This window comes from Fundulus heteroclitus, chromosome 13 (genome assembly GCF_011125445.2).
Source record: "Fundulus heteroclitus isolate FHET01 chromosome 13, MU-UCD_Fhet_4.1, whole genome shotgun sequence".
NCBI lineage: Eukaryota > Metazoa > Chordata > Actinopteri > Cyprinodontiformes > Fundulidae > Fundulus > Fundulus heteroclitus.
Genome location: NC_046373.1, coordinates 41,960,499 through 41,973,349, shown reverse-complemented (window position 1 = coordinate 41,973,349; position 12,851 = coordinate 41,960,499). Strand labels below are relative to the sequence as shown.

Here is a 12,851-nt window from a genome sequence, read left to right as displayed (position 1 = left end):
CTTGTACACAAAAAAGGTGAAGGGGTGAATAAAATTATTTTGTTTTTATTTTCTCATCTAAAATCACAATCTTGTCTTTTTTTCCAGTGACCCACTCCCTGAAGTATTTCTACACGGGATCGTCTCAAGTCAAAAAGTTCCCGGAGTTTGTGGCTGTTGGTTTGGTTGACGATGTTCAGATTTTTCATTATGACAACAACACCCAGAGATGTGAACCCAAACAGGACTGGATGAAGAAGATCTCTGATGATGACTACTGGCAGAGCGAGACTTACATCCTTCAGGGTTACCAGCAGAGCTTCAAAACCAACATTGAAATAGCAAAGTCACGCTTCACCCAAACTGGAGGTTTGTCTGTTTCTCACTATTTATTGATCATTTTGTTGTTTATAGCAACTATGACACAGAATCACACCAACAAGAAAGAGACAATGGAGAGACTCTACTTAACATTTTTTTTAGCCATGAATAAATATAAAATAAAACAATTGCTAAAATTAAATTAACCTTATTTAAGGTGACTCTCCCTTTATGAACCTAAGAATTCTGAGTTAATCAATTACAGGATTTATAATTATTAAATATTTGTAATGAAGTTCTTGTTTCATATTTTAGCTCTCTTTTTAGTTTTCAAATCTGCACTAAATGTTGCAGCAACAACTTTGATAAGGAGGTAATTTATCACAATAAACATAATGTAATACTTTGTAGAATCGACTTGAAAAGTGACTCTTGCCTAACAGTCACTGGTACATAAAATAATAAACACAGTGTGTGATTTTGTTAAATATTGTTCCAAACAGTTTTATTGTTGTAAAAATTAGCATAAATATACTGTAAACTGGGCATCTTTATTGTTTACAGATATTAAAGTAGATTTTTATTATCTGTCAATACTGTATTTCTCTGATTTATTAGATAATCTGTCTGGTGTGTAAAGATGGAGGATTTCCACTCATGATTAATTTCTGCTTCAGTTTGCTGGAAAACCTTGAAGCTAAACTTTATTAATTAGTGTCAACAGAACATTGTGAGCAATCTGTCTGTCCTGACGTCCACAGAGCGATGTTCTGTTCATGGAAACTATATTTTAAATTTCCCAATATAAAGTAATATAATTAAGAGACACAGCTAACACAATATGACTGAACATGTTGGAAAAATAAAAGACTTGGTTTAAGAAGCTCAGACTATCAGAGTGATCAGAAACAGATTTTATCACAGAGTCATCAGGTTAATTGTTGCTGCAAACACAGATGAAGATCAGCTGAAAGGTTCCTGACTGAGAGGAGCTGACCGAGCAGAAAGATCAGAGCTACTGCTGGAGAATAGAGACTAGAAGCTGAAGCTGCAGAAAAACATTAAAAAAAGGTTTATCTTTTCTTCATTCAGTTTAAACTGATAAAACTGGAAACAGAAAACAATAAAATGTTCCAGGTTTTCACAGCTTTTTGACACTTGAAGATCTTTTATAACTTTATTAATGAGAACAAGAATTTAGTTTCTATTGAAGGCCACGCAGTGTCTCCATAAACAGTGACTAAATTAAATAAAAGCAGATTTTGCCTTAATTAATAATAAAAAGTCTCCATCTGCATAAACCATCTCTGCTGGAGGGACAAATTAGCATAGTTCTGGAATCACAGTCAGGAGCCACTCAGCATCATCCAGAGGTCCAAGAGGCCCTCAGATCTTATGTTGGACCTCCTGCTGTAGAGTCTCTGAGGAAGAGGAAGTTCCTGAAGTGATGAAGATTCTGTGAAGCTTCAGTTGTTGTGATTTTAAAGGAAGGATCAGGTCTGATGTGGGTCAGCTGGTCCAGAATCCTGGTCAACCTGGTTCTGGTTCTGGTTCTGGTCCTGGTTCTGGTTCTGGTCCTGTGGGTCACATGAAGCTCCGTCATCTTCAGCAGCTGATGTTGGTGGAACCAGAGAGTCTCTGTGGAGAGAGGAGACGGAGTTAGGATCTGACTCTGACAGCTGCTCTGAAGTCTCCACATGTGGACCAGGGACCGGTTCTGGTTGGACCTGGACCCACCCACCTGGTACCAGAACCCACCCAATCAAATGACTTAACTAAAATATTATATATCCCTTAACGTCATCTTAAAATAAAATGAAACAGATTCTAACGTAAATGAATCTTGTTTCAAACGTGAGAACAGCCTCATGTTTTCCCAGTAAACTGGAGGCAGACAGAGAAAGTCCAGAACCTCAGAACCTCAGAGACGTTTTAACCTAAATGAAGGAGAAGCTGGAAGCTTCACGTTTGTTGAGGAACCGTCAGCGTGTGAAGGTGCTGATGGAGATTTTCATGATGGGAGCCAAACTGGACGTTCCTCTTAGGGGAGCACAGAGAAACCCAAGAGGCCAGCGGCGCCGGGTTCTTCTAGAGGTGGGGGGGTTCTAGGGCCGTCACGTCACCTTGCTCCTGAATTCAGGTCCACAGAGTCGGTTTAGTCTCAGTGACGTCGGAGCGTATTTCTAAGAGGAGATTTTAGGGTCTGGTAACGTTTGGAGCTTCAGTCCAGACGCCTCATTCCTCCTCTTCCCTCGTTAAAAGAAGCCGTTAGTCTGGATTTATACATTTCCCATCATGTTTATCCCTCGCTCACAGCGCCCCACTGAAGAAATAATGACCCCCCCCCCCCCCCCCCCCCCCCCCCCCCTCACCGCCTCAACCCGTATCACTGAGAATAAATGCTGCCGGGACCGGACCCCTGGTTCCCAGATGGTTTTGTTTCTACAGTCATTCAGGAACCAGTGAGGAGCTTAAAGGGCTGCAGCGATCCTCAGAATCTGGAGTTACAGGAAATAAATCAAAGAGCTTTTTCCTGCTGGCTTCAGCCTGCTGGTCGTGGGTTAAAGGTCAAGCAGGAGTCCAGACCTGGCTGGGTCTGCTCACACCAACATGAAACATCTCCTCAGAGAACAGCTTCACCCTCAGCCTTCAGCAGGCGTCGTTACGCCCAGAGGCACAAAGAGAGGAGAGATGATGTGGAATCAGGGCGGAGGCTGAGGAAGCTGCCGCTCTGAAAGGAGACCACCAAGGTTTGGAGCTGTGACGGTCCAGAAGAGCAGGAGCAGAACAGAAGGAAAGATCCATGGCTGGATAGACAGAAACAAACTGAAGAAGGAAAAACGAACAGATGGAGCTACTGAAGATCAGCTAAAATGTTCCTAACTGAGAGGAACTGACCGAGCAGAAAGATCAGAGCTACTGCTGGAGAATAGAGACTAGAAGCTGAAGCTGCAGAGTGAGAACCTGGACCTGAACGGTCCTTCAGAGAAGAGAACCTCTCAGTGGTTTATAACGTCTCCTATCAGAATCAGAATCAGAATCAAGTTTAATCGCCAAGTAGGTTTGCACATACCAGGAATTTGACTTTGTGATGAGTCAAATTCCTGGTAAACCAGCTGCAGATCCACATGATGTAAAACTAAGTTAATACATTAACGATGAGATCAAAATGTTAATCTGAGTCATTTTAAGTTAAACTACCTTTAATCAGTGGAGATAAACTGCAGATAGTAAATCTGTTCACGATGAAGGTTTCTATGGATTATGATAAATAACATAACTATTCACTGCAGTTTCTAGTTGGTTGTCCTTCCCTTTAAGATGTCTGTGTTGTTTGAATGACTGTTTGGTGTTTATTAATGAAAACTGATATTAAAAGATTCAAAAACAAAATCTCAGTTTAGTTTCCTGCATTCTTTGTCTTTAGGTGTCCATGTTTTTCAACAAATGTACGGCTGTGAGTGGGATGATGAGACTGGAGAGTTTACTGGCTATTACCAGTATGGCTACGATGGAGAAGACCTCCTAATATTGGACACGAAGGAAAACACATGGATCGCTGTAAAACAACAGGCTGAAATCACTAAAAACAAACGGAACAATGACAAATTTCGGCTAGAGTGGGACAAGAACTACTTCTACCAGAGATGTCCTGCATGGCTGAAGAAGTATGTCGACTATGGTAGGAGCTCTCTGATGAGAACAGGTATAATCACATATCCTGATTTTTTCCATGTATGAAGAGATTTGTAAAATACATTTTATGTTACTGGAATTACCTAGAGGTAATTTTCTAACACTCATTAACATACAACCCTTTACTACATTTTTAACTAAATGACTCAGTTCTGTTTGTGTATCTGAGGCTGGTCTCCAGCTCTGAAATATTTCAAGTTATTTACTTTGCATTAGATATAAGTCATTATAACCAGTTTGAACTTCTTGTGTCTCCATCTGCAGATCTTCCATCAGTCTCCTTCCTCCAGAAGTCTTCCTCGTCTCCAGTCAGCTGCCACGCTACAGGTTTCTACCCCAACAGAGCAGAGATGTTCTGGAGGAAAGATGGAGAGGAGGTTCTTGATGGTGTGGTCAAAGGAGAGATCCTCCCTAACAATGATGGGACCTTCCAGATGAGCGTTGACATCGATCTGTCATCTGTTGCACCTGAAGACTGGAGCAAGTATGAATGTGTGTTTCAGCTCTCTGGAGTCAAAGAAGAAATCGTCCATAGACTGGAGAAAATAAGAATCTGGAGCAATGAATGTAAGTATCATTGTTCGGTCTGCTCTGTTTGTCTTTTTAGATTTATGTTAAGTTTCAAAGATTGGCTTACAAGCATTTTTACTTGGGATGATTATAAAAGCTTATATAAAATTAAAATGTCATTTTCTGCTATTACAATTTGCTCCAGTTGTTTGGACATAATTTTGTTGATAGTGTCAATAAAAACTTTCAACTTTATTAATTATGAGGGTTTTAGTTTATGTTAGACTCCAACCATTCAATGCATTCTTTTAATTACCAGCTTTATAAAACTTAAAAAAAATCTGTGTACATTTATTAGCAACTCACCATTATTGAAACTGAAAAGAAATACATTTATGCACAGAAACCAGAAAAGAGAAAAATATGAATAAAACTAAAACCTGGTAATGATAAACTGAGATAAAAGACACAAACAAACTTGTAACACTGCTGGAGTCTGACCTGGTTTGTCTTCTCAACAGCAAATATGATGATCATCCCTGTTGTTGCTGTTGTGGTGCTGCTTGGTCTCATTGGTGTCATTGGTTTCATCCTTTACAAAAAGAAGAAAAATGGTAAGAGAAAAATATTTTTCTCGAATATCTTCCATTTTCTGTGTTTTAATTCATAAGAATTTTGATTGAATCTGATTGAAATACATAAATACAATCTGACGCTGTGTGATATTATCAAAAGTTCAGTGGTTGTGTCTTTATTGGTTAAAAAATTACCAAACTACCAAGTCATGAAACATGTGACGGAACAAAATGAGCGACATCTCAGAAAAAAATAAGCTTGTTGTAGTTTATAAAAGATAGTGAAAGAGGTTTTGACAGGAAGTCAGAATAACTCATGAACTCTTATTGTTTTCAACACTTTTAATTTTATTTAACTTTTTCTCAGGATTAGCAACTACAGTCAAACTGCTAAAGGTTTTTTCTAAAGCTTAAACCTACTGAGGTAGCAGTAGGTTTATATTCTCATATCTTGTCCCTGACAAGTATAACTAATTGCTAAATACCTATTTTTAAAATAGTTTTTGAATATTTGTATTTCCTTTGTTCTCATTATTTATTGTTTACTGTTGAGTAAAGCCCAGCAGACGTTGGTTCCATTGTAGACGCTCAATAATATAGAATATTGATAAAAACTCCAGTTATATTTTCCAGTAGGAGTTACAGGACTGTAGATTTGTTGCTGTTGCTGAACCATTTCAGAAAAGGTTCAATTAAGACCTTTGTAATTTAACAATTAATCATAAGTTTTTATAATCTCATTACTAGATGTTGACAGTAAAAATGAGGAGAGGAGGGCTTATGAAAAGCAGCATTATAAGTGCACATGGTTGATCTAAAGAGGAAAAACGATCAGCGTCCGTATTCACAACACTGGACAATTTTACCAGAAAATCTCTGGACATCGTTTCATATTTGTTATGTAGTCTTCGTTTGAGAAAGAGCTAAATTGATTTTCTGTTAATTGTTCCCTCTGAACAACCATAGACCACAAAGTCAAGATCAGGACAAGAGATTTTCTTTCACTACTAAAGATTTTTGTCTAACAGTGTCACTCTCGTCTGTTTATGTTAGTGAATAGTTTCCTTCTGTTTCGTGTCATTTTCAGTTCCTCAGCCTCGTCTTTTCCTCCAGTTGTCTAATACTCTGTTTGTTACTCACCTGATTTTCACCCTACTTCTCACTGTTTTTACGTTTCTGTGCCTGTATTCACAAAGAATCCTAAGACTAAGGCTGCATCTAAAACGGTCCAATAAGTTAGGATTCTTTAGGCAAAGTAGAATGTATCAGTGGTCACCATGAAAAGTGCAGTTAGTAAGGAAAGAGGTAGAAAAAGTAGCCTGTATGGCCCCTTTAGCTAACCTGAGCCTAGCCAGATGTATTTCGCTCAGCCTAGCTCCACTCATACATCTGGAACAGATACATTGGAATAGCGTTTCAGAAGGCTGGGCCTTATCAAAAATCCTTGTATATGATTGGATAAGCCACATGTCTGTCATCTTTATTGACATGCTATTTCAACCACTCACACCGAAGCTAACCCGTGACGCTGTGAGAGCGACGCAGGAAAAAACAAAACAGAACAGCCAACAAAAGCCTTCAGAGGCGTTCTCAGATGTTCTTTTAATGAAACAATATTAGGTAGATTGGACAACATGGAAGAAATAGCAGCATCAATGTTAACGCTTGCTTCCTCGATGCGAGCCGCCATTGTTTTTTTGGGTTTTTTTTGCAAGCCGCCATTGTTGTCTGAATCAAAACAGTCTCACGTCATGGTAGCTTCTCCACTACGTCACATCTATGAAACTCCAGCCCTGCGTCCTGATTGGCTGGACAGTAAAATTGGTTGGAGAAATCACTCTCTATGGAAGATGTCCCAGATGTATGTGAGTGGAGCTAGGCGGAACGAAATTCATCTGGCTCATCAGGTAACCCTTTAGCATAGAAAACTCTCAATGTCCCTTATCAGCACGAAGAAGCCTTCAGGTATCCCACAATCCTTTGCTTGAAATGATGTATAAGCACAGCCCATATCACAGAAATCAATGAAAATGTCCGGAGAGAAGAGAGTGCACTTTGTAGTTCATTTTTAGAAGGCTGTAGGATTTGACTAGAATCATCCATGAGCGTTTCTGTCATGTAACGATGTCAGAGTTAAAGGCTGTCCGAATTCAGCCCAGCAGTCTGAAACTCTTTTCTTCTCCACAATAGAGTTCTGACTGTTGTCCCTGTGAAAGATCAAGGAAGAGGAGCTAATAGTTACTATTAGAACGTTTCGGATATAGCCTAAGTTTGACTGATGTGTGAGATATTTCTAATCTAATCAAAAGGAGGGAGCTTTAAAGCTAAGATAAAAGCTCTCTGAAAATCTTTGTGAATACAGGCACGAGTTTCTGTTTCTCCATTGCTGGATTCTCTGTTACCCTGTTGTAGTCGTCCTGTTGTTGTCTCCTTAAGCTTGTAGGTTTTGAGGTAATTATTAAAAGAAGCTTTGCTCGTTATGTCTCTGCATCACTCCTGCTGCACCCAGCTCAAGGCTTTTGTTAAATCATTCTAAAACCTCCTAAAGGGCATTTGTTTCTGAAAATTCACTTTTTTTCCTAGATATTCAAAACACCAAGACTGAGACACGTGAGGATCGTCCAGACAGTGCCTCATCTTTAACTAGTAAAGAATCAGACAATAGCAAAGCCAGTGCCTCAACAGACAAACCATTGCTGCAGGTAAAGTCTCATTCTTATAACTTGTTTTCTATCAGTGCCTTGTTGGTATGACTTAAACATTGTAGGTACATAGAATCATTGTATAAATAATATTTCTACCTTTTTAAATGTCTCAACAGTAATGTGACAACTAACTAATGAGGACTCCGGACACCAAGATCTGAAGTCATCGGTGTCCTCCTGAGTTTGCATGTAAATTAAGATTCAGAGGAACATCTTCAATTAACTATTTCATATTGTTTGGGTTTTCTTTTCAAATGTTATTTCTGTCTGTAAGAGGTTTGGAAAATGACCCAATTTACATTGCTTTTTAATTTTATTTAGTTAAATCCAACTAAAGTTCAATATTAAAGAAATTTTTTGCCCTATAATAGCAGAAAATACTAGATGATGTTTGTCGGCTGAGCCAGCAGATATTTACCATGTAAGGTTTGAGGTTTAAAACCTGGATGATAAAATTTAACACTTGGAGTCGCAACATTTGTTGTTAGCAAATAGTTCTCCATAAGAAATATCCATAAAGTTATTCATTTTAAATTAGTTTTCAAATAATTTACCTTTTGAGGTAAATTATTTTTGTGGTACCTTTTGAGGGTACTTTTTGAGGTTTTCTTAAAATATCATTTTGCTGGTATTGAATGTAAAAGATGCATTGGTTTTATGAGGTGTTACTTTTCTTTTTGGCTCTTACATTGTTTCATTTTATTTTTTACTATATAGCCTAATTTAAAAATCAGAAACCACTCGTTAAAATCAAATTTATTGTTGTTTTTTGTGGTTATTGAGCTTGTAGTTAAGCATTTTTCCCCATTCTGCTCCAGAGTAGCACAACTATACAATATTATCTTGATGATAATATTATGGTAATATTGTCAGTGTTTCTGCTTGCTAGCTTACCAAGGAAAAAGTAACAGCTGTTAATCCACAGTGACCAGCTCTATGCCTTTTTGATCTGGTCACTGTTGAATCTTCTGGAGGGAAGATTGTGGCTGATCCCTTCACCCCAGTTATGAACTATTTCAGTCACTTCCCTCTGGCAGGAGGCTGCGGTCCATCAGGACCAGAACCTCACGCCACAAGAACAGTTTTTTCCCATCTGCTACCAGCCTTATGAACAAGGCCAAGAGCCGCCTGTGAAACTGGACACTGTCTCTCTCCCCCGTTCAGGACTTACAAGCTTCTGCGTTACATTAACGCACAGTTTACTGAGTGTATATAGCTTCTGTGTATATATATACATTTTATTCAATTTTATTTTATTTTATTGTATTCTTATTTTTGTCTGCACCATCAACACCAAGTCAAATTCCTTGTATGTGCAAACCTACTTGGCGATTAAACTTGATTCTGATTCTGATTGTTCATTGTCTCTTTCAGGCGTGCCCAACTCCAGTTTACCAGAGTTACTATCCTGCACCTTTTACATGCCTCCTTTCTCCAACACACCTGATTCAGATTAATGTCTGGTTAGCGGTCCTCTGCAGAACTGAAGGACTGGATGCTGATGAGGGAACTCAGCCAATTGATTCAGGTGGAAAAGCTGCAGGACAGAATGTCTGGTGGACTAGACTTGGACACTGCTGGGCTCTACCCACACTAATCTTAATTTAGAGGAACTAATTAACATAACTTGCATTTTTTTTAATTGAACTACATTTTAATGGATTGGTTTGAAAAGAATGTGGATGTGATTATATGATATTTGTTGGTGTACGCAGTGAACACTGGAGATGGGCACCAGCAACCCCCGCAACCCCATGAGGGATTAGATAGATAGCTTTATCACAGACTCAAGGTCCAAATTACAAAAAAGAAAAACTAATAAAAGAATAAAAGTACAAAAAAAGAAAAAGAAAACTGCTAGCCTTTCAAAAGGCAATCATACCAATGTCTCCAGAGTACGGATGAGTATTTTACTGCACTATATTTAACATTAGTCAACAGTTGGATAATGCTATTATTGGACTCATTTAAACGACATGTATAAATTTATACATAAGCTTTCTTAAAACAGCCATTAAAATGCTGACTCGAGCAGATACAAACAGTTCACTAGCACTGGTCCATCTGGGTTTGTTTAACAAAAGTCTTAATGCGTCATTATAGGCCACCTTCAATCTTTGAAGACTGGCTTTTGTAAAGTTGCCCCACAAATGTGCAGTGTACAGAGATGTACAATATGACCTAAACAACTTCAGTTTCATTGCATCAGAACAGAATCCAAACTTACGGACAAGGATGTTTGCCTGAGCATATAGTATTCGAACCTCCCGGTAAATGTCTTCATCATCAGATAGACGGTCTGTCAGCACATGGCCAAGATATTTCACTTCATTTGAGACATTCAATAACATCCCAGATAGTTTAAAATTTGGAAATATAATATTTTTGTCTTCCTTAGTGCGATAAATCAATTTGATACTTTTAGATGGGTTGAATTTGACATCAAATTGTTCACCATATGCTGAACAGACATTAAGCATCTTCTGGAGACCAGCTGAACTTGGACTAAAAACCACTAGGTCATCAGCATACATAAAATGATTAATAATACTATCACCAAGCATGCAGCCAGTTCTACACAAGTTTAGCTGCTTAGAGAGGTCATTCATATAAAAATTAAACAACATAGGAGATAAAATGCTTCCTTGTCTGACTCCATTGCCGACACGAAAGGATGCAGACACACAATTGTCCCATTTGACCTGCATATCTTGATTAGCATACCAGTAGGACAGACATCTTACTATATACAGGACTGTCTCAGAAAATTAGAATATTGTGATAAAGTTCTTTATTTTCTGTAATGCAATTAAAAAACATGAAATGTCATACATTCTGGATTCATTACAAATCAACTGAAATATTGCAAGCCTTTTATTGTTTTAATATCGCTGATTATGGCTTACATCTTAAGAAACCCAAATATCCTATCTCAAAATATTAGAATATCATGAAAAAGTATACTAGTAGGCTATTCAACTCATCACTTGAATCGTCTAATTAACTGGAAACACTGCAGGGTTTCCTGAGCCTTGAAAAACACTCAGCTTGGTTCAGTAAACTAAATCACAAGTATGGTAGTGGTTAAGAGACGACATCAGATTCTCACAGTAACTGGTGTACTGACCATGGCATTACTGTCCTTGATTGGCCTGCCAATTCCCCTGACCTGAACCCCATAGAGAATTTGTGGGCTATTGTGAAGAAGAAGCTGAAAGACACCAGAGCCAACAATGCAAATGAGCTAAAGGCCGCTATTGAAGCATCCTGGGCATCCATAACACCTCAGCAATGCCACAGGCTGATTGCCTCCATGCCACGCCGCATTGATGCACTAATCTGTGCAAAAGGATTCCCAACCAAGTACTGAGTGCATTAATGGACATTTTCAAATGTTTGATTTTGTTTTGCTGTTATAATTTTTTTTTTTACTTGGTCTGAGGAAATATTCTAATATTTTGAGATAGGATTTTTGAGTTTGTCTTATATCTGACCTCCTGCTGCTTTTCCAGTGCAATGTGCTTTCCTCTGTAATAGTTTTTTCCTCCGTTTTTTTATTTGTTCATGTACGGCACTTTGAATCGTCTTGTGCTTTATAAATAAACTTGCCATGTGATTTTAGGTAAATATCTGATGGTATCAAAGTTCTTCTTCATCTTTTTATATTTAAATTCTGTTTTAGGGCTTAGACCAGAAGCATATTTTCTGTGATCATTATCTAAACCTGTTATATAAAATAAAGGTTAGATTAAGTAATTTGCTGCTGTTACAATCTGCTCCGGTTGTTGCTGCTGCTTTTTATTGTCAGTTAATACCAGTGTCAAGAAGAATCTTTTTAATTTTACGGTTTTAATTTATGTTAGACTTTATTTATAGATGCACTGAATTAATTTAATGAACATCTTTATAACACCCGGAAAACAATATGCATTATTATTATTGAATCAACCAAATTCTATTATCGTAACTGAAAAGAAAAACACTGATGTTTATTGGAGGTTTGTGTTCAGTGTAAGAAAAATATCCAGAGCAGAAACCAGAACAAGGAAAAGATGAACAAAGCTAAAATCTGGTCATTGTGTTCAGATAAACTGGGATAAAAAACACAAACCTGAGATTCTGACCTGATTTGTTTTCTCAACAGCAAATATCATGATGATCATCCCTGTTGCTGCTGTAGTTGCTCCCATAGTGGTCCTTTGTGTCCTGATTGTATTCATCTATTACCAGAAGAAGAACCGTAAGAGATGAATGTTTTATTCTATTTATCCTGTATTTAGATTGATGACCTTTACCTAATGAAAAACAGACCTGATTCAAGTGTTAAAGCCAGAAAGCTTAAACTGAAACTCAAATACTGCTTTATTTGATTCAGTATGAATGATTTTCACAGATGCATTTTGATGCTAGTTAAATAAATGTGCAAATAAATGCTAAATAAACCAAATATAAAACATGCCTATTAGCATGCTAGCCAGAGCTAATCCCACATTATTGTGGACCACCAGTCACGCTAACATGAGTAATACGTTTAATGTATTAAATTATGATCTAGAACTTTAATTTAACCTGTCAGAAATGATCATGAAGGCCAGGGTGTCGGTCCTTGTGATGTTTGGCGAAGTTTGTTGTGCTGCTCGACTTCATTACACCTCTTTAAAGTTCTGTTTGCACACAGGATTGTGAAAATCTTTGGGTTTACCTTCTTTGTTTGCCTCGGATGCTAAAATATTTAGTATCCATACCATGCCAAACTAGTATTATTTATGGATACAGCGTTTGAATATTGATGCTTTTTAGAGTATTGATACTTTTGACAACCCCAGTGTGAACATTTAAAAAATCCTGTAGCAGGTGGCTTTATTGGTTAAAAGAAATGACCAAAGTTACCAAACCATGAAAACAGCGACTGAAGAGGAAAAATCAGCATCTCAGAAGAAACTGAACTTCTTATAGTTTATGTCAGCTGGTAAAAGATGTTTTGAGCAGGAAATGTGTTAAATGTGTATAAAATGGGACAGAAATGCCAAGCCAGAATAACTCATATATTTAAACATCACTAAGT

At 37.7% G+C, this 12,851-nt stretch overlaps 1 protein-coding gene across 1 annotated transcript in view; it reads left to right on the top strand.

Moving 5' to 3' along the window:
* The window catches only part of LOC118556159 (major histocompatibility complex class I-related gene protein-like), a 31,766-nt gene extending 19,729 nt beyond the window's left edge, over positions 1 to 12,037 (top strand). Inside the window, exons 2-5 of the mRNA XM_036145820.1 lie at positions 88 to 348; positions 3,728 to 4,006; positions 4,261 to 4,563; positions 11,931 to 12,037. Of these exons, the coding sequence (XP_036001713.1) occupies positions 88 to 348; positions 3,728 to 4,006; positions 4,261 to 4,563; positions 11,931 to 12,037 (950 nt within the window). The remainder of the gene's footprint in view (positions 1 to 87; positions 349 to 3,727; positions 4,007 to 4,260; positions 4,564 to 11,930) is intronic.
* The last annotated feature ends 814 nt before the right edge of the window (positions 12,038 to 12,851 follow it).